Source organism: Cherax quadricarinatus, chromosome 44, assembly GCF_038502225.1.
Source record: "Cherax quadricarinatus isolate ZL_2023a chromosome 44, ASM3850222v1, whole genome shotgun sequence".
In the NCBI taxonomy this organism is placed as follows: domain Eukaryota; kingdom Metazoa; phylum Arthropoda; class Malacostraca; order Decapoda; family Parastacidae; genus Cherax; species Cherax quadricarinatus.
The window spans coordinates 29,143,572-29,169,348 of NC_091335.1; the positions used below are offsets into that span (position 1 = coordinate 29,143,572).

At 46.3% G+C, this 25,777-nt stretch overlaps 1 protein-coding gene across 1 annotated transcript in view; it reads left to right on the forward strand.

Moving 5' to 3' along the window:
- Positions 1–25,777, forward strand: part of LOC128697331 (metalloreductase STEAP4) — an 83,067-nt gene that overhangs the window by 51,960 nt on the left and 5,330 nt on the right. Inside the window, exon 7 of the mRNA XM_053788957.2 lies at positions 25,325–25,530. Coding sequence (XP_053644932.2) covers positions 25,325–25,530 — 206 coding nt within the window. The remainder of the gene's footprint in view (positions 1–25,324; positions 25,531–25,777) is intronic.

A 25,777-nucleotide genomic window follows, 5' to 3' on the forward strand; every position in this document is an offset into this window, starting at 1 on the left:
GGTAAGTAGACTCTAGGAAGTTAGACTCTAGGAAGGTAGACTCTAGGTAGGTAGACTCTAGGAAGGTAAACTCTAGGTAGGAAGACTCTAGGAAGGTAGACTCTAGGAAGGTAGACTCTAAGTAGGTAGACTCTAGGAAGGTAAACTCAAGGTAGGTAGACTGTAGGTAGGTAGACTCTAGGTAGGAAGACTCTAGGTAGGTAGACTCTAAGAAGGTAGACTCTAGGTAAGTAGACTCTAGGTAAGTAAACTCTAGGTAGACTCTAGGTAGCTAGACTCTAGGTAGGTAGACTCTAGGTAAGTAGACTCTAGGAAGGTAGACTCTAGGAAGGTAAACTCTAGGTAGGTAGACTCTAGGTAGGTAGACTCTAGGTAGGTAGACTCTAGATAGGTAGACTCTAGGTAAGTAGACTCTAGGTAAGTAGACTCTAGGTAAGTAGACTCTAGGAAGGTAGACTACTTAGGTAGACTCTAAGTAGGTAGACTCTAGGTAGGTAGACTCTAGGTAGGTAGACTCTAGGTAGGTAGACTCTAGGTAGGTAGACTCTAGGTAGGTAGACTCTAGGTAGGTAGACTCTAGGTAGGTAGACTCTAGGTAAGTAGACTCTAGGTAGTTAGACTCTAGGTAGGTAGGCTCTAGGTAAGTAGGCTCTAGGTAGGTAGACTCTAGGTAGGTAGACTCTAGGTAAGTAGACTCTAGGTAAGTAGACTCTAGGTAGGTAGACTCTAGGTAGGTAGACTCTAGGTAAGTAGACTCTAGGTAAGTAGACTCTAGGAAGGTAGACTCTAGGTAAGTAGACTCTAGGTAAGTAGACTCTAGGTAGGTAGACTCTAGGAAGGTAGAATCTAGGTAAGTAGACTCTAGGAAGGTAGACTCTATGTAGGTAGACTCTAAGCAGGTAGACTCTAGGTAGGTAGACTCTAGGTAGGTAGACTCTAGGTAGGTAGACTCTAGGTAGGTAGACCCTAGGTAGGTAGACTCTAGGAAGGTAAACTCAAGGTAGGTACACTCTAGGTAGGTAGACTCTAGGTAGGTAGACTCTAGGTAGGTAGACTCTAAGAAGGTAGACTCTAGGTAAGTAGACTCTAGGTAAGTAGACTTTAGGTAGACTCTAGGTAGCTAGACTCTAGGTAGGTAGACTCTAGGTAAGTAGACTCTAGGAAGGTAGACTCTAGGAAGGTAAACTCTAGGTAGGTAGACTCTAGGTAGGTAGACTCTAGGTAGGTAGACTCTAGGTAGGTAGACTCTATGTAAGTAGACTCTAGGTAGTTAGACTATGTAGGTAGACTCTAGGTAAGTAGGCTCTAGGTAGGAAGACTCTAGGTAGGTAGACTCTAGGTAAATAGACTCTAGGTAAGTAGACTCTAGGTAGGTAGACTCTAGGGAGGTAGACTCTAGGTAAGTAGACTCTAGGTATGTAGACTCTAGGAAGGTAGACTCTAGGTAAGGAGACTCTAGGAAGGTAGAATCTATGTAGGTAGACTCTAGGTAGGTAGACTCTAGGTAGGTAGACTCTAGGTAGGTAGACTCTAGGAAGGTAGATTCTAGGTAAGTAGACTCTAGGAAGGTAGACTCAAGGAAGGTAGACTCTAGGTAGGTAGACTCTAGGAAGGTAAACTCTAGGAAGGTAGACTCTAGGTAGGTAGACTCTATGTAGGTAGACTCTAGGTAGGTAGACTCTAAGAAGGTAGACTCTAGGTAAGTAGACTCTAGGTAAGTAGACTCTAGGTAAGTAGACTCTAGGTAGACTCTAGGTAGCTAGACTCTAGGTAGGTAGACTCTAGGTAAGTAGACTCTAGGAAGGTAGACTCTAGTAAGGTAAACTCGAGGTAGGTAGACTCTAGGTAGGTAGACTCTAGGTAGGTAGACTCTAGGTAGGTAGAGTCTAGGTAAGTAGACTCTAGGAAGGTAGACTCTAGGAAGGTAAACTCTAGGTAGGTAGACTCTAGGTAGGTAGACTCTAGGTAGGTAGACTCTAGGTAGGTATACTCTAGGAAGGTAGACTCTAGGTAGGTAGACTCTAGGTAGGTAGAGTCTAGGTAGGTAGAATCTAGGAAGGTAGACTCTAGGTAGGTAGACTCTAGGTAAGTAGGCTTTAGGTAGGTAGACTAGAGGTAGGTAGACTCTAGGTAAGTGGACTCTAGGTAAGTAGACTCTAGGTAGGTAGACTCTAGGGAGGTAGACTCTAGGTAAGTAGACTCTACGTAAGTAGACTCTATGTAGGTAGACTCTAGTTAGGTAGACCCTAGGTAGGTAGACTCTAGGAAGGTAGACTCTAGGTGAGTAGACTCTAGGAAGGTAGACTCTAGGAAGGTAGACTCAAGGTAGGTAGACTCTAGGAAGGTAAACTCTAGGTAGGAAGACTCTAGGTAGGTAGACTCTAGGTAGGTAGACTCTAGGTAGGTAGACCCTAGGTAGGTAGACTCTAGGAAGGTAGACTCTAGGTAGGTAGACTCTAGGTAAGTAGGCTTTAGGTAGGTAGACTAGAGGTAGGTAGACTCTAGGTAAGTGGACTCTAGGTAAGTAGACTCTAGGTAGGTAGACTCTAGGGAGGTAGACTCTAGGTAAGTAGACTCTAGGTAAGTAGACTCTAGGAAGGTAGACTCTAGGTAAGTAGACTCTAGGAAGGCAGACTCTAGGAAGGTAGACTCTAGGTAGGTAGACTCTAGGAAGGTAAACTCTAGGTAGGAAGACTCTAGGTAGGTAGACTCTAGGTAGGTAGACTCTAGGTAGGTAGACCCTAGGTAGGTAGACTCTAGGAAGGTAGACTCTAGGTGAGTAGACTCTAGGAAGGTAGACTCTAGGAAGGTAGACTCAAGGTAGGTAGACTCTAGGAAGGTAAACTCAGGGTAGGTAAACTGTAGGTAGGTAGACTCTAGGTAGGTAGACTCTAGGTAGGTAGACTCTAAGAAGGTAGACTCTAGGTAAGTAGACTCTAGGTAGACTCTAGGTAGCTAGACTCTAGGTAGGTAGACTCTAGGTAAGTAGACTCTAGGAAGGTGGAATCTAGATAGGTAGACTCTAGGTAAGTAGACTCTAGGTAAGTAGACTCTTGGTAAGTAGACTCTAGGAAGGTAGACTCTAGGACTCCCCTATGGTAAGTAGATCCCAGGCAAGTAGACCTCTAGGCAGGTCCCAGACTCTCCAGGTAAGTAGGACTCCCCAGGTAAGTAGACTAGGTAGGCAGTAGACTCCAGGTAAGTAGGACTCCCAGGCAGACTCCCGTGTAAGGTAGACTCCCCAGAGGTAGACTCTAGTAGCAGACCTCTAGTAAGTAGACTCCCCAGGAGGTAGACCTAGGCAGCAGACTTAGGAAGGCAGACTCATGGTAGGTAAGACTCCCGAGGCAGGTAGACTCTAGGAAGGTAGACTCAGGCAAGTAGACTGGTGGTAGGCAGACACTAGGCAGGTAGACTTCCAGGTAAGTAGACACCAGATGGGTAGCACTCTAGGAAGGTAGACTTAGGCTGAGGTAGGCACAACCCCAGGAAGGTAGACTCTATGTAGGCAGACTCTCTGGCCAGGCAGACTCCCAGGCAGGTAGACTCCAGGTGACTGGTAAGGTGATTCCCAGGCAGTAGATCTAGGGGCAAGTATGACTCAGGCCCAGGCAGACTCCCCAAGCAAGGCAGACTGTCCCAGGCAAGGGGCAGGACTCCCAGGAAGGCAATAGGCAGGCAGACCCCTCCCAGGTCTAGGCAGACCTGCAAAGTGGGCAGATTCTAGAAGGTAGACTCTAGGTAGGCAGACTCCTTAGGTAAGGTAGACTTCTAGGTGACTCTGCCCTAGTAAGAGACTCCCTAGGAGGCAGACTCTAGGTAGGCAGACTTAGGAATGCAGACTCTAGGAAGGTAGGCACTCCCCCAGGTAAGGCAGACTAGGTAGTAGACTCCAGGTAGGTGGAGACTCTAGTAGGCAGACTGTGTAGGCAGACTCATGGCAGGTAGACCCCAGGCAAGTAGCCTAGGCAAGGTAGACTCTAGAAGGTAGGACTCAGGCAAGGTAGACTCCTAGGTAGGTAGACTCTAGGTAGGCAGACTCAGGTAAGGTAGAACTCTAGGAAGGTAGACTCTAGGGCAGGCAGTAGACCTCTAGGTAGGCAGACCCCAGGCCAAGGCAGACTCTAGGCAGGCAGACTAGCCCCAGGCAGCCCCAGACTCCAGGCCCAGGCAAGTAGACTAGGCAAGCAGGAACCCCCAGGCAGGCAGACCTCCAGGTAGGCAGGACCTTCAGGAAGGCAGACCTGCAAGTAAGACCCCTAGGAAGGCAGACTGCAGTTACTCTATGTAAGGCAGACTCTAGGCAGGTAGACTCTGAGGTAAGTAGACTCTCTAGGTAAGCAGACTCCCAGGAAGGCAGACTCAGGTAGGACTCTAGGCAGCAGACTCTAGGTAGGCAGAAACTCTAGGCAGGCAAGACTCAGGTAGGCAGACTCTAGTAGGTAGACCTCCTAGGCAGGCAGACCTCCAGGCAGGATAGACTCTAGGAAGGTAGACTCTAGGTGAGGTAGACTCTCTAGGTAAGGTAGACTCTAGGTAAGGTAGGACTCAATGGCAGGTAGACTCAGGCAAGGCCAAACTGGGTGGGTAAACAAGCCCCAGGCAGGCAGACCTGAGGCAGGCAGACTTCTAGGCAGGCAGACTCTAAGCAAGGTAGACTCTAGGTAAGCAGACTCTAGGTAGCAGACTCCCAGGTAGCTAGACTCTAGGCTAGGTAGACCTCAGTAAAGGTAGACTCCAGGAAGGCGATCCCCTAGGAAGGCAGACTCTAGGCAGGTGAGACTCAGGCAGGTAGTAGACTCTAGGCAGGTAGACTCTAGAGAGGCAGACCCCCACTAAGCAAGTACCCCATCTAGGTAAAGTAGACTCCCAGGAAGGCAGACCTCCCCAGGAAGGTAGACTCTAGGCAAGTAGACTCAGGAAGGACTCTAGGAAGGTAGACTACTTAGGCAGGACTCCCTAAGGCAGGCCCCAGACACTAGATATTGGCAGACTCTAGGCAGGCAGACTCATAGACAGGCAGACTCCCAGGCAGGCCAGACTGCAGGCAGGTAGACTCTAGGCAAGCAAGTAGACTCTAGTGGTCAGTGGCAGACTCCCAGGCAGGCAGGCCCCCCAGGCAAGCAGGATTCCCCTGGTAGGTAGCAGACCCCTTAGGTAAGCAGACTTTCAGGTCCAAGTGGACTCAGGCAGGTAGGAAGACTCTAGGTAGGCAGCAGACTCTAGGCTGGTAAGTAGACTAGGCAGACTGTAAGCAGACTCTAGGCAAGGCAGACTGGCAGGCCAGACTACACCTGGCAGGTAGACTCTAGGTAAGGTAGACTCTAGGCAAGTAGACTCAGAAGGTAGACTGCATGGCAAGCAGACCCCAGGCAAGGCAGACCTCCCCTAGGCAAGGCAGACTCCAGGTGCGGAGGACAGGAAGGCCCCAGACTCAAGGCAGTACACTCTATGGCAGGTAGACTCCCCAGGTAGGTAGGACTCCCAGTGGAAGGCAGACTCTAAGGAAGGCAGCAGACTCCAGGCAAGGTAGACCTCCCCAGGTAAGTAGACTCCTAGGTAGACACCTAGGTAGGCTAGACCCCCTCGTGCAGGCAGACCTCCTAGGCAAGCAGACTCTGGGGAAGGTAAGGAATCAGAACTAAAACTCCAGGTAGGCAGACTCAGGTAGGCAGACTCTAGGCAGGCCAGACTCCGGCAGGCAGGCAGAGGCCCCACTAAGCAAGACTTCAGGAACCTAGACCTCAGCTGCAAACCTATGTAGGCAGGAGACTCCAAGGTAGGTGGCAGACTCCCAGGCAGGCAGACTCCCAGGCAGGTCCCAGGCAGTCTAGGTAAGCAGACCTAGGCAAGCAGACCTCTAGGCAGGACTCTGGAAGGTAGGAATCTAAAGGTAGACTTCTAGGCAAGCAGACTCTAGGTAACGTAGACTCTAGGTAGGCAGGAGACTCCCCAAGGCAGGCAGACTCCCCTAGGCAAGGTCAGACCCCTAGGTAGGCAGACTCTAGGTAGGTAGACTCTAGGATAGGTAGACTCTGAGGCAGGTAGACTCCTAGGTAAGCAGACCCCTTGGTAGACTCTAGGTAAGCCTAGACCTCTAGGTAGCAGACTCTAGGCAAGGCAGACTCCTAGGTAAGGTAGACTCCCCAGGAAGGTACTCCTGAAGGTAGACTCAGGTAAGTAGACTCTAGGTAAGTAGGACTCTAGGTAGGTAGGTACTCCTATGGTAAAGCAGGAATCTCCCAGGTAAGTAGACTCCCTAGGGAAGGCAGACTCCATGTAGGCAGACTCTAAGGCAGTAGACTCTAGGTAGGTAGGACCCTAGGTAGGATAGACTCCCTTAGGGAAGGCCAGACTCTAGGTAAGGCAGACTTCTAGGCAGGCAGACTCCCTGGAAGGCAGAAACTCTAAGGTAGGTACACTCGGAGGCAGGTAGACTCTAGGCAGGCAGACTCTAGGCAGGCAGACTCAATGAGGCAGACTCTAGGCAAGTGGCAGACTCTAGGGAAGGTAGACTCAGGAGACTCCCCAGGAGGTAGACTTAGGCAGCCAGACACTAGGTAGGTAGCTCAGGCAAGTAGGACTCTAGGAAGGTAGATTCCTAGGAAGGTAAACCTCCCCAGGCAGGCAGACTCTGTGTAGGTAGACTCTAGGTAGGTAGACTCAGGTAGGCAGACTCCCCTATGAAGCAGACTCCCAGGCAGTTAGACTCCATAGAAGGCAGACTCTAGGCAAGCAGACTCCAGGTGGTCCCAGGTAGCCAAGACTCCAGGTAGGTAGACTCCCAGGCAAATACCTGGAGGAAGTAGACTCTAGAGGTAGGCAGACTCTAGGTGAGTAGACTCTAGCTAAGGCAGACTCTAGGCATGCAGACTCTAGGTAGGTAGACTCTAGGCAAGTAGACTCAAGGAAGGCCAGACTCTATGTAGGCAGACTTCAGGTAAGTAGACTCTAGGTAGACCTCTAGGCAGGCTAGACTCTAGGCAGGCAGACTCCCAGGTAGGTAGACTCCTTAGGAAGGTAGACCTTCTAGGTAAGGTAGACTCCCAGGAAGGTAGGCACTCAAGGCAAGGCCAGACTGCAGGTCCCAGGGACTCTACTAGGTAGACTCAAGGTGGTAGACTAGTAAGGTAGACTCAGGGGTAGGTAGACCTACCTAGTAGGTAGACCTAGTGCAAGGTAGACCCCTAAGAAGGCAGTAGACCTCAGGTAAGGCAGACTCTAGGTAAGGTAGACTCTAGGTAGGTGACTCTAGGCAGGCCAGACTCCCCAGGCAGGCAGTACCCCAGGTAGGCGAGACTCCTGGAAGGCAGACTGGCCAGTAAGAAACTCCCCGGGAGGCAGGCAGACCTCCCCAGGCAGGCAGACTCTGGAGGTGCAGGCAGACTCTAGGCAGGCAGCTCCCAGAGGCAGACCCCAGGTAAGCAGGACTCTAGGCAAGTAGACTCTAAGGCAAACCCCCTAGATCAGGAGGTGACCCCAAGGTCCCAGGCAGGCAGACTCCCCAGGCAGGCAGACTCTGGTAGGGGTGCCACTCAGGTAAGGCAGACTCCCCAGGTAGGCAGACTCAGTACAGACTGGAGGAAGGCAGACTCCAGGGGATCAGTAGGCAGGAGGCACTCTAGGCAGGCAGAACTCCTAGGTAAGGCAGACTCTAGGTAGGTAGACTCTATGGTAAGCAGGACTCTAGGTAGGTAGACCAGAAGTAGACTCTAGGTAGACACTCCCCAGGTAAGGTAAGGACTCCCAGGCAAGGTAGACCTCTAGGTAGGCAGACTCTAGGAGTAGTACTGCCCCAGGTAAGGCAGACTCTAGGTAGGCAGACTGCAAGTAGGGACAGGGCAAGGTAGACTTCAGGTAAGTAGACTTGTAGACTCTAGGTAAGCAGACTTCTCAGGGGAAGGTAGACTCCAGGTAAGGCAGACTCTAGGAAGGTGGAAACTTCTAGGTAGGTAAGACTCTTAGGTAGGTAGACTCTCAGGTAAGGTAGACTCTAGGTAAGCAGAACTCTAGGAAGGTAGACTCTAGGAAGGTAGACTCTAGGTGAGTAGACTTCTGGAAGGTAAGACTCTAAGGCAGGTAGACTCAGGCAGGTAGACTCTAGGAAGGTAGAAACTCTAGGGTTGGCAGGTAAACCCCCTGCTAGGCATGTAGACTCCCAGGTAGGCAGACCGTCAGGCAAGCAGACTCCCCTAGGCAAGTAGACCCTCCCCAGGCAGACTCCTAGGAGCTGAGACTCTAGGTAGGACACTAGGCAAGCAGACTCCCCAGGAAGGCAGACTCCCAGCACCTTGGAGGCAAGGCAAACTTCCCCAGGCAGGCAGACTTAGGCGGGGCAGTAGACTCAGGTAGTAGGACAGACCTAAGAGGGAGTCTGGCAAATAGACTCTCAGGAGGTAAGCAGAATACTCAGGTAAGTAGACTCTGAGTAAGGCAGACTCTAGGAAGGTAGACTCTGGTAAGGTAAGAGACTACTAGGCAGGTACACTCTAATGTAGGTAGATCTGGAGGCAGGCAGACTTCCAGGCAGGCAGACTCCCAGGCAGGCTAGACCCCTAAAGGCAGGCAGACTCCCTAGGCAGGCAGACCGGGTGGCAGGCAGACAGGCAAGCAGACCCCTCAGGCTAGGTAGACTCTAGGCAGGTAGGACTCAGGTAAGCAGGACTCAAGGTAGGTGGCAAGGTAGACTCCCATGGCAGGTAGCACTCAGGTTCAGGTAGACCCCTCAGGTAAGTAGACTCTAGAAGGTAGACTCCCTAGGCAAGCAGACTCTAGGAAGGTAGACTCCCCAGGTGGAAGGTAGACTCTAGGCAGGTAGACTCTAGGAAGTAGACTCTGAGTAAGTAGACTCCCAGGTAAGGCAGACTCTAGGTAAGGTAGACTCAGGCAGGCAGACTCTAGGAAGGCAGACTCCCAGGTAGGTAGACTCTAGGTAGGTGGAGTACACTCTAGAGGTAGGTAGACCTCGGTGGCAGGCAGACTCTAGGCAAGGCAGACTCTAGGTAAGGTAGACTCAGGTAGTAGACTCCAGGTAAGTAGACCCCTAGGAAGGCAGACTCAGGTAGTAGACTCTAGGCAGGACTCTAGCAAGGCAGACCTCCCAGGTAGGCCCCAGGAAGAGACTCCCCAGGCAAGGTAAGACTCTAGGTAGGTAGACTCTAGGCAGGTAGACTCCCAGGCAGGTAGACCTGGTAGCTTAGGAAGCAAGTTCCAGGTAAGTAGACTCTAGGTGGAAGTAGACTCTATGAAGAATGGCAGACTCTGGAGGCAAGTAGACTCTAGGCATGTAGACTCTAGGAAGGTAGACTCAGGCAAGTAGACTCTAGGAAGGTAGGGAGACTCTATGCAAGTAGACTCTAAGCAGGTAGACTCTGTGGTAGGCAGACTCAGGTAGGCCAGACTCCAGACTATGTAAGGCAGACTCTGCCAGGTAGACTCTAGGCAGGGGTAGACCCTAGGTAGGTAGACTCCAGATAGTAGAATCTAGGTAGGCAGACCCTAGGAAGGTGCAGACTTGGTAGCTGCAAGGTAGACTCCCAGGAAGGCAGACTCCCAGGCAGGCAGACTCCCAAGGTAAGGCTCAAGGTAGGTAAGCTCAGGCAGGCAGACTTCCTAGGTAGGTAAGCACTGCAGGTAAGCTAGACTCTAGGTAAGTAGACTCTAGGTAAGTAGATTCTAGGTAGGTAGACTCGCCTAGGTAAGCAGAATCTAGGAAACGTAGACTGGATCCCCGTAGGCAGACTCTAAGCAGGCAGACTCCCAGGTAGACTCTAGGCAGGTAGACTCTAGGTAGGTAGACTCTAGACAGGTAGACTCAGGTAGGCAGGCAGACAGGTTCTCAGGCAAGTACACCCAGGCCCAAGCAGACTCCCAGGCAGGTAGACTCCCAGGCAGGCAGACCTCCCCAGGTAGGTAAGACCCCAGGTAAGTAGACCTCTAGGCAAGTAGACTCCTATGGAACAGACTCCCAGGCAAGTAGACTCTAGGCAATGTAGACCTCCCAGGAAGGCAGAATCCAGGGGCAGACTCTAGGAAGGTAGACTCTAGGTAAGTAGAACTCTGCAAGGTAGACTCTAGGTAGGTAGACTCCTGGGTAGTGGGCAGGACTCTAGGCAGGCAGGTAGACCCCAGGTAGGCAGACTCAGGTAGGTAGACCCCAGCAGGTAGACTCAGGAAGGTAGACTCTAGGGAAGGCAGACTCCCAGGAAGGCCAGACTGCAGGTGGGTGGCAGGTAACTCAGGTAAGGCACTCCCAAGGTAGGTACACTCTAGGTAAGTAGTTCCCAGGAAGGCAGACCCCAGGCAGGCAGACCCCCAGGCAGGTAGACTCTGCTAGCTGCAGACTCCCCAGGCAAGGTAGACTCTAGGTAAGCAGACTCTAGGTAGACTCAGGTAGCCAGACTCTGCAGCTAGGTAGATTCAGGTAAGCAGACTCTGGCAGGCCCCCAGGTAGCCCAGGCTGCACTCCCCAGGAAGGTAGACTTGTGCAGGCAGACTCAGGCAGGCAGACTCAGGCTAGGCAGACTGCCCATGCAGGCAGACTCTAGGTGTAGTAGACCTTAGGTAGGAGATCAGGTAGACTCTAGGAAGGGGTAGGCCCCCTGGCAGGTAGGAAGACTCTCTAGGCAGGTAGACTCCCTAGGTAAATAGACTCTAGGCAAGCAGACTCTGGGCAGGCAGACTCTAGGAGGTAGACTCCAGGCCAAGTAGACTAGCAGGACTGTAGATTCTAGGTAGGTAGACTCCAGGCAAGGGCAGACTCTAGGAAGGCAGACTCAGGAACAGGTGACTGGCCCAAACCCCTAGGGTAGACTCCTGGCAGGCAGACCCCAGGCAGGCAGACTCCCAGGTAGGTAGACCTCAATAGGTAGGTAGACACTCTAGGTCAAGCAGGGACTTAGGTAAGACAGGAAGGAAGACTCTCAAGGAAGGCTAGACCTGCCAGACTCCCAGGCAGGTAGACTCTAGGAAGGAAAACTCAGGAAGGCAGACTCTAGGTAGGTAGATCTATGTAGGTAGACTCAGGTAAGTAGGAGACTCTAAGAAGGTAGACTCAGGTAAGCAGACTCTAGGAAGGGGTAGACTATAGGTAGACTCTAGGTAGCCAGACTTCAAGGAGGTAGGAGACTCTAGGTAAGTAGACTCTGGAAGGTAGGGTCTAGGCAAGGTAAGGACTGAGGCCAGGTAGACTCCCAGGTAGACTCTAGGCAGGTGGCACTGGCAGCAGAGCCCCAGGCAGGCAGACTCATAGGCAGACAGGAGACTCCCAGGCAGGTAGACTCCCAGGTAAGGCAGACCTCCTAGCAGGGGTAAGGCCTCAGGCAGGTAGACTAGGCAGGCAGACCCCAGGTGGTAGACCTCTCCCAGGTAAGCAGATTCAGGCAGGCAGACTCTTAGGCAAGGCAGACCCCAGGCAAGCAGACTCCCTAGGCAGCAGACTCCCCAGGCAGGCAGACTCCCAGGCAGACTCTAGGTAGACTCAGGTAAGCAGACTCCAGGTAAGTGCGGCAGACTCCCAGGAAGCAGACTCTAGGTAAGTAGACTTCCCAAGCAGGCAGACTCTAGGCAAGTAGACTCCCAGGCAGGCCTAGACTCTAGGTAGGTAGACTCTAGGTAAGTAGACTCTTGGAAGGTAGACTCTAGTAAGGTAAACTCGAGGTAGGTAGACTCTAGGTAGGTAGACTCTTGGTAGGTAGACTCTAGGTAGGTAGAGTCTAGGTAAGTAGACTTTAGGAAGGTAGACTCTAGGAAGGTAAACTCTAGGTAGGTAGACTCAAGGTAGGTAGACTCTAGGTAGGTAGACTCTAGGTAGGTATACTCTAGGAAGGTAGACTCTAGGTAGGTAGACTCTAGGTAGGTAGACTCTAGGTAGGTAGACTCTAGGTAGGTAGAATCTAGGAAGGTAGACTCTAGGTAGGTGGAAACTGGAGTCGTAGCAAACACAGCATGAAACTGTAGTCGTAGCAAACACAGCATGAAACTGGAGTCGTAGCAAACACAGCATGAAACTGGAGTCGTAGCAAACACAGCATGAAACTGGAGTCGTAGCAAACACAGCATGAAACTGGAGTCGTAGCAAACACAGCATAAAACTGGAGTCGTAGTAAACACAGTATGAAACTGGAGTCGTAGCAAACACAGCATGAAACTGGAGTCGTAGCAAACACAGCATGAAACTGGAGTCGTAGCAAACACAGTATGAAACTGGAGTCGTAGCAAACACAGCATGAAACTGGAGTCGTAGAAAACACAGCATGAAACTGGAGTCGTAGCAAACACAGCATGAAACTGGAGTCGTAGCAAACACAGCATGAAACTGGAGTCGTAGCAAACACAGCATGAAACTGGAGTCGTAGCAAACACAGCATGAAACTGGAGTCGTAGTAAACACAGTATGAAACTGGAGTCGTAGCAAACACAGCATGAAACTGGAGTCGTAGCAAACACAGCATGAAACTGGAGTCGTAGCAAACACAGCATGAAACTGGAGTCGTAGCAAACAGAGCATGAAACTGGAGTCGTAGCAAACACAGCATGAAACTGGAGTCGTAGCAAACACAGCATGAAACTGGAGTCGTAGCAAACACAGCATGAAACTGGAGTCGTAGCAAACACAGCATGAAACTGGAGTCGTAGCAAACACAGCATGAAACTGGAGTCGTAGCAAACACAGCATGAAACTGGAGTCGTAGCAAACACAGCATGAAACTGGAGTCGTAGCAAACACAGCATGAAACTGGAGTCGTAGCAAACACAGCATGAAACTGGAGTCGTAGCAAACACAGCATGAAACTGGAGTCGTAGCAAACACAGCATGAAACTGGAGTCGTAGCAAACACAGCATGAAACTGGAGTCGTAGCAAACACAGCATGAAACTGGAGTCGTAGTAAACACAGTATGAAACTGGAGTCGTAGCAAACACAGCATGAAACTGGAGTCGTAGCAAACACAGCATGAAACTGGAGTCGTAGCAAACACAGCATGAAACTGGAGTCGTAGCAAACACAGCATGAAACTGGAGTCGTAGCAAACACAGCATGAAACTGGAGTCGTAGCAAACACAGCAGTGCGCAAGGCATCGGGTGACCAGCTAGGCCTCCTGACACGGTTTCATGATTTCTCGTTACAATTATCTCGGTAAACTTCACACGATGCAATACCATCCGACCTACACCTAGATGTCTTTCATTTTCCAATGCGTGACATGTTTAAAGCATCTCCTGTCCTCTCTTTGATGGCAGAATATTGTAGAAGCCTCATATCAGACATACACAGACACAGACAATGAGTAAAGAAGGGCACAATAATGTGACTGGAACAATACACAAATTACTTGCACATAGGAGAATCAAACGTATGACAACGTATCGATCCGATTTGGATCATTAAGTAGTTGCACTTGTGATTAGTTATTGGTGCAAAGTCGGACGGAAATTGTACCATAATTTTCAGTCTCCTGTTTGTGGGCTATTTGTCGTTCTTTCCGTCGATGGTATCTGATCCATAACAATCATAATATTCAATAGCAACGATTTGCTAATCTGATTAATCACATGACACGATCCTGCCTTCATATGTAAACAACTGCATAATGTGACTGAATCTGCAGAAGTGACCGACCAAATATTGTGGTTTAGCTTTCAAATGTGACCAACCACATGGAGTGACAATCTTTTGAAATGACGAAACACATGACCAAACAGTTCCTAGAAATGACCAATCACAAGGCGACGACGTACAAGAAAATGATAAGTACCAATGAAGAGAGAGAGAGAGAGAGAGAGAGAGAGAGAGAGAGAGAGAGAGAGAGAGAGCAAACACATCTGGAGACAGGCAGTCACTGGAAAGAGAGCAGATGATGCTCGCTCATCATCAAGAAAACGAAATCACGTAAGCCACTCCAGAAAGCAAGCAAGCAATAGAAGCTAGGTAAGTAGGTGATTTTCTGAGCAGGTGTAAAGAAGGAAAGAAAGGGAGGATGGAGGGAGCGATGTAGGGACGGAGGAAACAGAATTAAGTAGGAGGTGTAAAGGAACTTTGCACGTAGTGAGAGGTGTTGAGTCTGCAGTGAAGTGGAATTGTATTACATGGTGAGTGTTTAGCCACCAGGCTCCTGCTTCACACACGGAGGGCCCGGGTTCGATTCCCGGCGGGTGGAAACATTTCGACACGATTCCTTACACCTGTTGTCCTGTTCACCTAGCAGCAAATAGGTACCTGGGTGTTAGTCGACTGGTGTGGGTCGCATCCTGGGGGACAAGATTAAGGACCCCAATGGAAATAAGTTAGACAGTCCTCGATGACGCACTGACTTTCTTGGGTTATCCTGGGTGGCTAACCCTCCGGGGATTAAAAATCCGAACGAAATCTTATCTTATCTCTTAGAGCAAACAAGTGATAAAAGAAAAGGCATAAACAGCAAGAGAAAGAGAGGTGATAATAGCCAAGAGAGTCTAGTTACTGTAGTACATGCACATCAGAATGATCCCAAGATAGTGCAAATTATTTTTATGGTAGGATGGGCTTCGCCGTAGAGTTTATTACAACACATAGTGAAACACGGGTGTACATGTCCGTAGAGTTTATTACAACACATAGTGAAACACGGGTGCACATGTCCGTAGAGTTTATTACAACACATAGTGAAACACGGGTGTACATGTCCGTAGAGTTTATTACATTACATAGTGAAACACGGGTGTACATGTCCGTAGAGTTTATTACATTACATAGTGAAAGACGGGTGTACATGTCCGTAGAGTTTATTACATTACATAGTGAAACACGGGTGTACATGTCCGTAGAGTTTATTACAATACATAGTGAAACACGGGTGTACATGTCCGTAGAGTTTATTACAATACATAGTGAAACACGGGTGTACATGTCCGTAGAGTTAATTACAATACATAGTGAAACACGGGTGTACATGTCCGTAGAGTTTATTACATTACATAGTGAAACACGGGTGTACATGTCCGTAGAGTTTATTACAATACATAGTATAACACGGGTGTACATGTCCGTAGAGTTTATTACAATACATAGTGAAACACTATAATCATTCTATAATTGCTTCAAAACTGGGAGTATATGTCTGTGCAATTTATCGTGTTAGTCTTTCATCATACAGTATCCAGATTTACGTACTTGTCTTTGGGCATGAGTGCGCTCGTGCGTGTTTATGCATGCGTGTGTACTCACCTAGTTGTACTCACCTAGTTGAGGTTGCGGGGGTCGAGTCCGAGCTCCTGGCCCCGCCTCTTCACTGATCGCTACTAGGTCACTCTCCCTGAGCCGTGAGCTTTATCATACCTCTGCTTAAAGCTATGTATGGATCCTGCCTCCACTACATCGCTTCCCAAACTATTCCACTTCCTGACTACTCTGTGGCTGAAGAAATACTTCCTAACATCCCTGTGATTCATCTGTGTCTTCAGCTTCCAACTGTGTCCCCTTGTTACTGTGTCCAATCTCTGGAACATCCTGTCTTTGTCCACCTTGTCAATTCCTCTCAGTATTTTGTATGTCGTTATCATGTCCCCCTATCTCTCCTGTCCTCCAGTGTCGTCAGGTTGATTTCCCTTAACCTCTCCTCGAAGGACATACCTCTTAGCTCTGGGTGTGTGTGTGTGTGTTTGTGTGTGTGTGTGTGTGTGTTTGTGTGTGTGTGTGTACTCACCTGTTTGTACTCACCTATTTGTGGTTGCAGGGGTCGAGTCTTAGCTCCTGGCCCTGCCTCTTCACCGGTTGCTACTGGGCCCTCTCTCTCCCCGCTCCATAAGCTTTATCAAACCTTGTCTTAAAACTGTGTATGGTTCCTGCCTCCACTACGTCATTTTCTAGGCTATTCCACTGCCTTACAATTCTATGACTGAAGAAATACTTCCTAATATCTCTCTGACTCATTTTTGTCTTCAACTTCCAACTGTGGCCTCTTGTTTCTGTGTCCCCTCCCTGGAACATCCTGTCTTTGTCCACCTTGTCTATTCCACGCAGTTTTTCATATGTCGTTATCATGTCTCCCCTGACCCTCCTGTCCTCCAGTGTCGTCAGGCCGATTTCCCTTAATCTTTCTTCATAGGACATTCCCCTTAGCTCCAGAAGGTTTGTGACACAGGATTTGCCTTCCATGAATCCGTGCTGGTTGGCATTTATACTCTTGTTCCGTTCCAGGTGCTCCAGCACTCTCCTCCTGATAATCTTCTCCATACCTTTGCATACTATACACGTCAATGACACAGGTCTATAGTTTAGTGCCTCTTTTCTGTCTCCTTTTTTTTAAAAATGGGAACTACATTTGCCGTCTTCCATACCTCAGGTAGTTGCCCAGTTTCCAGGGACGTGTTGAAGATTGTGGTAAGTGGCATGCACAACATATCTGCTCCCTCTCTAAGGACCCACGGAGAGATGTTGTCCGGTCCCATTGCCTTTGAGGTATCGATGTCCCTTAGCAGTTTCTTCACCTCCTCCTCATCTGTGTGTGTGTGTGTGTGTGTGTGTGTGTGTGTGTGTGTGTGTGTGTGTGTGTGTGTGTGTGTGTGTGTGTACAGCCTCCTCAATGCACTGGCCAAAGACTACATTTTTCAATATATTTGTGTTTAAGTCCTAAAATCTAAAATATTAACATGTATATCTTTTCTCAACATGTAAAAAATATATATGTATACGTTGATAGACGTAGTATGTATATAGAAATATACATAAAGTTTATGACAAGACTCGTAGAGAATTTGGATAAGCCTCAGTGCCTATATTTTTTATATGGTAACTGGCATATACATATAAGACCTCTCTCAACTAAATGTTTTATAAGGCTTAAAGACTGTTGCAGCGAGTCCTAACCTTGTTTGGGGGTCAAACACTTTGGTAAGTTAATTATGTTTAAAGCCGCTTTACTACACAAGTGGCCATTAAGGCTGCGCATCACCCCTACACCTCCTGTCAGGTTTAATCTCAAATATGTTAGGGAGTTACACACACCTGTCTTATGTATATCACCAAGCAGCGAAGGCCCTTATTTGTACTCGTAGTAGCAGCAGTAGTAGTAGTAGTAGAAATAGTAAGAGCAATAGTGGTAGTAGTAATAATAGTAACAGTAGTACATATATTTTCCATGGGAGAGTTAAAGTTAAACATCACCCAAACAAGGATGTGGTTTCCAGTGCCTGGAAACCACATCCTTGTTTGGGTGATGTTTTTTAGTTATCTTTACAAGCGATGCAGAAGAGTATAGACACGAAGGAAAAAGCAAGTAATTGACAACTTTACACGGGAGAAGTTAGCCGTAATTAATTTTCCGAAAAGTTAAGAAAATCAAGCAGAATAGCGTCTTAAATGTTGTCTCAGCTGGAAACTCGAGTTAAAAACTTCATCTAGTGATCAACTCTAGCATCGTTTACGTTTAAATTAAGTCGTTAAAATTGGTCAAAAATAAAACGAAAACTGGTATTAATCTGTTGTTTCCTGTTTATGTCTCTGTTTAAATTAAACTTGCAGATTTAGATTAATGAGCAAGCAAGTTGTTGCTCTTGATTCGCTCTCAAAAACATTGAACATTGTACATAGGAACAGTACTGTTCCTATGTACACTATTATTCTTCCCATCAAGATAAAGTTAAACTGTCTGTTTTCTCATCAATATTTTTGAGAGCTTTACGTATTTGTAGTCCAGAGTTCATAGATGAAGAAATATCCAAAATTTATGAAATAGCCAATGATCTGAAATACCCGAAAAATGTAATTGATGAATCATTTAAAATTGCTAGAAATACTTTTTGCAACCCAAAAAGGGACAACCAACCTTATTCAACTAAAAATATATGTTGGTTCTCCCTTACCATGAAAACTTGGTTGATATGCCTTCTCTTCTTAAGACTTTTAATATTAAAGTTGTATTTAAAAATCTTGATACAGTAAAAAAAACTTTTGATAAAGAATTCCCCCCAAAATGCTGACGGATGTGTCTATAAGATTCCTTGTAAAATTTGCGATAAAGTTTATTACGGTCAAACTGGTAAAAGTCTCGAACTTAGATTAAAACAACATAAATATAGCATTAGAACTGGAGAAGATTCCAATGCTCTATTTATTCATTTGAGAGACTTTAACCATCCAATTGATTTTCAAAAAGTTGAGAAAGTTGTATCAAGCAAGTCCATGGTCGACAGGAATATAATTGAATCTTGTTTCATAAAAAGCAGTTTTGAAAATAATATGAATATTTCCTTAGGTTTATATAAATTATATACATTTATAATTAATAAAATTTGGTTAGTTTAATAATACATTGGACAAATAATAAACCTTATTTCTTGGGTAGAATGATTTGTTGGTGGGTTGTCGTGAGGACCTGTCTAGTTGGACCAGCGGACCTACTGCAGTGTTCCTCTTTTCTTATGAGTCCGGTATTGTCCCGCGTCAGGTGTTTCTTTGTTGTGGGAGTTGACTGTGAGGTGTGATCTAAGCCCTTTAATTGCCTTCCTTTGATGTATTACTTTCATAGTTCCTTGACAATGTGAGTAGTCACGAAAGCGCTTGGAATTTCACTACTCTTTCACAGTGATTGTTTTGCATATATATATATATATATATATATATATATACATATATATATTTTATTATTTATTATCACACTGGCCGATTCCCACCAAGGCAGGGTGGCCCGAAAAAGAAAAACTTTCACCATCATTCACTCCATCACTGTCTTGCCAGAAGGGTGCTTTACACTACAGTTTTTAAACTGCAACATTCAGAGTGCAGGCACTGTACTTCCCATCTCCAGGACTCAAGTCCGGCTTGCCGGTTTCCCTGAATCCCTTCATAAATGTTACTTTGCTCACACTCCAACAGCACGTCAAGTATTAAAAACCATTTGTCTCCATTCACTCCTATCAAACACGCTCATGCATTCCTGCTGGAAGTCCAAGCCCCTCGCACACAAAACCTCCTTTACCCCCTCCCTCCAACCTTTCCTAGGCCGACCCCTACCCTGCCTTCCTTCCACTACAGACTGATACACTCTTGAAGTCATTCTGTTTCGCTCCATTCTCTCTACATGTCCGAACCACCTCAACAACCCTTCCTCAGCCCTCTGGACAACAGTTTTGGTAATCCGGCACCTCCTCCTAACTTCCAAACGACGAATTCTCTGCATTATATTCACACCACACATTGCCCTCAGACATGACATCTCCACTGCCTCCAGCCTTCTCCTCGCTGCAACATTCATCACCCACGCTTCACACCCATATAAGAGCGTTGGTAAAACTATACTCTTATACATTCCCCTCTTTGCCTCCAAGGACAAAGTTCTTTGTCTCCACAGACTCCTAAGTGCACCACTCACTCTTTTTCCCTCATCAATTCTATGATTCACCTCATCTTTCATAGACCCATCCTCTGACACGTCCACTCCCAAATATCTGAATACTTTCACCTGCTCCATACTCTCTCCCTCCAATCTGATATTCAATCTTTCATCACCTAATCTTTTTGTTATCCTCATAACCTTACTCTTTCCTGTATTCACCTTTAATTTTCTTCTTTTGCACACCCTACCAAATTCATTCACCAATCTCTGCAACTTCTCTTCAGAATCTCCCAAGAGCACAGTGTCATCAGCAAAGAGCAGCTGTGACAACTCCCACTTTGTGTGTGATTCTTTATCTTTTAACTCCACGCCTCTTGCCAAGACCCTCGCATTTACTTCTCTTACAACCCCATCTATAAATATATTAAACAACCACGGTGACATCACCGTAAGGGAGAAAAAGTTAGCATATGAGAAGTTTTTACAAAGTAGAAGTGATGCAAGGAGGGAAGAGTATATGGAGAAAAAGAGAGAGGTTAAGAGAGTGGTGAAGCAATGTAAAAAGAGAGCAAATGAGAGAGTGGGTGAGATGTTATCAACAAATTTTGTTGAAAATAAGAAAAAGTTTTGGAGTGAGATTAACAAGTTAAGAAAGCCTAGAGAACAAATGGATTTGTCAGTTAAAAATAGGAGAGGAGAGTTATTAAATGGAGAGTTGTGAGTGTGGGGGAAGTTCGTGAGGCAGTAGGTAAAATGAAAGGGGGTAAGGCAGCCGGGATTGATGGGATAAAGATAGAAATGTTAAAAGCAGGTGGGGATATAGTTTTGGAGTGGTTGGTGCAATTATTTAATAAATGTATGGAAGAGGGTAAGGTACCTAGGGATTGGCAGAGAGCATGCATAGTTCCTTTGTATAAAGGCAAAGGGGATAAAAGAGAGTGCAAAAATTATAGGGGGATAAGTTAAAAATAGGAGAGGAGAGTTATTAAATGGAGAGTTAGAGGTATTGGGAAGATGGAAGGAATATTTTGAGGAATTGTTAAATGTTGATGAAGATAGGGAAGCTGTGATTTCGTGTATAGGGCAAGGAGGAATAACATCTTGTAGGAGTGAGGAAGAGCCAGTTGTGAGTGTGGGGGAAGTTCGTGAGGCAGTAGGTAAAATGAAAGGGGGTAAGGCAGCCGGGATTGATGGGATAAAGATAGAAATGTTAAAAGCAGGTGGGGATATAGTTTTGGAGTGGTTGGTGCAATTATTTAATAAATGTATGGAAGAGGGTAAGGTACCTAGGGATTGGCAGAGAGCATGCATAGTTCCTTTGTATAAAGGCAAAGGGGATAAAAGAGAGTGCAAAAATTATAGGGGGATAAGTCTGTTGAGTGTACCTGGTAAAGTGTATGGTAGAGTTATAATTGAAAGAATTAAGAGTAAGACTGAGAATAGGATAGCAGATGAACAAGGAGGCTTTAGGAAAGGTAGGGGGTGTGTGGACCAGGTGTTTACAGTGAAACATATAAGTGAACAGTATTTAGATAAGGCTAAAGAGGTCTTTGTGGCATTTATGGATTTGGAAAAGGCGTATGACAGGGTGGATAGGGGGGCAATGTGGCAGATGTTGCAAGTGTATGGTGTAGGAGGTAGGTTACTGAAAGCAGTGAAGAGTTTTTACGAGGATAGTGAGGCTCAAGTTAGAGTATGTAGGAAAGAGGGAAATTTTTTCCCAGTAAAAGTAGGCCTTAGACAAGGATGTGTGATGTCACCGTGGTTGTTTAATATATTTATAGATGGGGTTGTAAGAGAAGTAAATGCGAGGGTCTTGGCAAGAGGCGTGGAGTTAAAAGATAAAGAATCACACACAAAGTGGGAGTTGTCACAGCTGCTCTTTGCTGATGACACTGTGCTCTTGGGAGATTCTGAAGAGAAGTTGCTGAGATTGGTGGATGAATTTGGTAGGGTGTGCAAAAGAAGAAAATTAAAGGTGAATACAGGAAAGAGTAAGGTTATGAGGATAACAAAAAGATTAGGTGATGAAAGATTGAATATCAGATTGGAGGGAGAGAGTATGGAGGAGGTGAACGTATTCAGATATTTGGGAGTGGACGTGTCAGCGGATGGGTCTATGAAAGATGAGGTGAATCATAGAATTGATGAGGGAAAAAGAGTGAGTGGTGCACTTAGGAGTCTGTGGAGACAAAGAACTTTGTCCTTGGAGGCAAAGAGGGGAATGTATGAGAGTATAGTTTTACCAACGCTCTTATATGGGTGTGAAGCGTGGGTGATGAATGTTGCAGCGAGGAGAAGGCTGGAGGCAGTGGAGATGTCATGTCTGAGGGCAATGTGTGGTGTGAATATAATGCAGAGAATTCGTAGTTTGGAAGTTAGGAGGAGGTGCGGGATTACCAAAACTGTTGTCCAGAGGGCTGAGGAAGGGTTGTTGAGGTGGTTCGGACATGTAGAGAGAATGGAGCGAAACAGAATGACTTCAAGAGTGTATCAGTCTGTAGTGGAAGGAAGGCGGGGTAGGGGTCGGCCTAGGAAGGGTTGGAGGGAGGGGGTAAAGGAGGTTTTGTGTGCGAGGGGCTTGGACTTCCAGCAGGCATGCGTGAGCGTGTTTGATAGGAGTGAATGGAGACAAATGGTTTTTAATACTTGACGTGCTGTTGGAGTGTGAGCAAAGTAACATTTATGAAGGGATTCAGGGAAACCGGCAAGCCGGACTTGAGTCCTGGAGATGGGAAGTACAGTGCCTGCACTCTGAAGGAGGGGTGTTAATGTTGCAGTTTAAAAACTGTAGTGTAAAGCACCCTTCTGGCAAGACAGTGATGGAGTGAATGATGGTGAAAGTTTTTCTTTTTCGGGCCACCCTGCCTTGGTGGGAATCGGCCGGTGTGATAATAATAAAAATAATAATAAGTCTGTTGAGTGTACCTGGTAAAGTGTATGGTAGAGTTAAAATTGAAAGAATTAAGAGTAAGACGGAGAATAGGATAGCAGATGAACAAGGAGGCTTTAGGAAATGTAGGGGGTGTGTTGACCAGGTGTTTACAGTGAAACATATAAGTGAACAGTATTTAGATAAGGCTAAAGAGGTCTTTGTGGCATTTATGGATTTGGAAAAGGCGTATGACAGGGTGGATAGGGGGGCAATGTGGCAGATGTTGCAAGTGTATGGTGTAGGAGGTAGGTTACTGAAAGCAGTGAAGAGTTTTTACGAGGATAGTGAGGCTCAAGTTAGAGTATTTAGGAAAGAGGGAAATTTTTTCCCAGTAAAAGTAGGCCTTAGACAAGGATGTGTGATATATATATATATATATATATATATATATATATATATATATATATATATATATATATATATATATATATATATATATATATATATATATATATGATAATAATTACGACTAAATATATTAAGATAGTTGGTGTTGTTTAGTTCTCTTTGCTTATTAAGAGCGACATTTACATTTCTACGAGGCTCCTCCTAATTTAAAGTTAAATCTTGTTACTTAAGAATTATTGTCTTTTCGTGTGTCACAAGAGTTGAGATTACATTTTCCTTTAGCTAATTAATTTCCTTTTTTAAAAGCATGTAGAATTTTGAGGTTCAATTTTTCTCATCTCTCTCTCTTTCTCTCTCACTCTCTCTCTCTCACTCTTTCTCTCACTCTGTCTCATGTCACACATTAATAAATATTTCAGACAGATACTCTAGGTCTGCTGCTTCTGATAATAATCTAAGACTATCATATAAACTATTATCAGTAGGTTGTATAAGCCGAGACGCTGGTGAGGTGCGACGTGTTGTGACCTCTGCCTCGGTCACGCCTCGGTCACGCCTCGGTCACGCCTCGGTCACTCCCCTACCAAATTTGATGAGTTGTTGGCGCCATTACTGATTAAATTTTACAACGTAATTGTTTTAATGGGCAGCAAAATTGATTTATTTTGAAGGCGGATTTAGTGCGCTTCGTATTCACGTTCCGGGTTGTACAGTATTTGCTAAAAAATTAAGTCTCATCTTTTGATGGAAAAATTTAGGATATGCTTTTTAATTTAATTGGGAGGCTGTAAACCCGTAGCGCCTGGGTGAATGAAAGAGTAATCAGGTTTGACCCTATGACTAGGAAGGTAGCTTCAATTCCATGAATCAAGAGCCCTGCACCAGCATATGGGGAGCCTTGGGCCCCCATGATGGATTTGGACAGAGAATATTGCAAACTTACACAGACAGACAGACACACGCACGCACACATATACACACACACATATGCACACACACACACACACACACACACACACACACACACACACACACATATGCACACACACACACACACACACACACACACACACACACACACACACACACACACACACTCACACACACACACACACATAGAGTTTTGAATAGTACAATTTTTTATATCACACACACACACACACACACACATACATACACATACACATACACACACACACACACACACACACACACACACACACACACACATACACATACACACACACACACACACACACACACACACACACACACACATACACATACACACACACACACACACACACACACACACACACACATACACATACACACACACACACACACACACACACACATATCAACTAGATAACTCCTCGAGTATATGGGCGCCTGGCAAACCTAAGAATAGCGTTCCGATAACTCAGTAAGGAATCGCTCAAGACTCTGTGTACCGTGTACGTCAGGACCAGTTTGGAACCCACCCCTTGTCAAGCACTTCAAAAAAATATAGAAATTGCAAAGGTTTGCAACAAGTCTAGTCCCTGAGCCAAGTCCCTGAGAAAAGTGTGAAAGACCTGGAGCTAAAGATTTCCATCCCCATGTGGGTTTATTGTATTGTTGAGGTTGCGCGTTTGCAATGGTACTGCATGCCTCACGAATTCGCAATGACACGATTGAAAACAAACCATACCACGGGCGGGGATTGAACTCGTAGTGCGTCGTAAAACTCCAGGCCAGCGCGTAAGCCACTGGGCCACCTGGCTACAATAAGATTCATCAAACTAAGTATATTTATGCACCACAAAGGTGGTTACAGTGGGGCCTGTGCTAACCTCTCTATGGTGTATAAATATACCTAGTTGTATGACTCTTACTGCAGCCAGCTGGCCCAATGCCTCACACGCGGGCCTGGATTCTAACGACTCACCCGCCATGAGTTCAATTCCCGCCCGTCGTATGATTTATGGTACTACATGGTTTGCTGTGTTTCACTGTCGTGTATCTGTTCTGTTTCACTGTTGTTTCCCATTGCTTGTCTTTCCTTTAATTAATGCCACTTTTTACTTTGAAACGACTATCATTTTCCATTTATTCATATTCTTGACATTTAATATTGGTGTGTTTATTTTTAAGTGGAACTTTGGGCACCTTCAGTTATGGCATTTTCTAATCTTCAGTCGTTTCCATACCTAACTGAAAATACTTTTTAAGGAAATTACGAAGGACACTGTCCCTTATGTAGCATATATGAACACATATTGGGGATGATGATGTAATCATCACTCGTGATAAAATTTCCCAGGTAGAGTTCGTGCATAATTAATATTTTTCATTACTCTTCTGCATCACTTTTTTTGTTATAGAATTTCTATGAGTTTCTTCAAATTCTGCTTTTTTATTCTCTACTGTTCTCCCGTTTCGTCTTCTGTTTATGCATCACAATTTTGTTATATTTTGATTAATGTATGAATATTCATGTGAACGAACTACAGAGTAGATTTAAAAATGGGTTAGGTAAATACATGAGTGGGTGTGGGTGGGTGTGAGTCGAACCTGACTAGTTTGTGCTAGTAGATCTGATGCCGTGCTCCTTCCTTAAGTGAATGTCACCTGACCTGGCTTGGTTAGGGCATTGGCATAAGCTAGTAGGAGACTTGGACCTGCCTCGCATTGGCCAGTAGGCCTGCTGCAGTGTTCCTTCTTTCATATTTTCTTATGTTCCCAGGTGCCCGTGTGTAGTGACGATGCTCTGGCTCGGGCGGTGGTGTGTGACGTGGTGAGAAGCCTCGATCTGGTCCCCGTCGACAGAGGTCCACTCAGGAACGCGAGGCTACTTGAAGGAATACCATTGACTTTCTTTCCTGAATGGAAGTTTGCTCTCATAATTTCCCTCATCATTTGGATCATCGCATTTGCCATTACGTTTTTTAAGTAAGTACCAGACATTGCATACTTTAAACCATACCCCGGCCGGGACTGAACCCGCGGTCAGAGAGTCTCAAAACTCCAGCCCGTCGCGTTAGCCACTAGACCAGCTAGCCACAATAAGATTCGTCCAACTAGGAATATTTCTACACCATAGGAAGGCTAGCACAGGCACCACTGTGACCACAAATGCAAGTTTTTACAGACGAATCTCCAGCTAGCGTGGCCGTGACGAACTCTAGCTCAAGTCCCT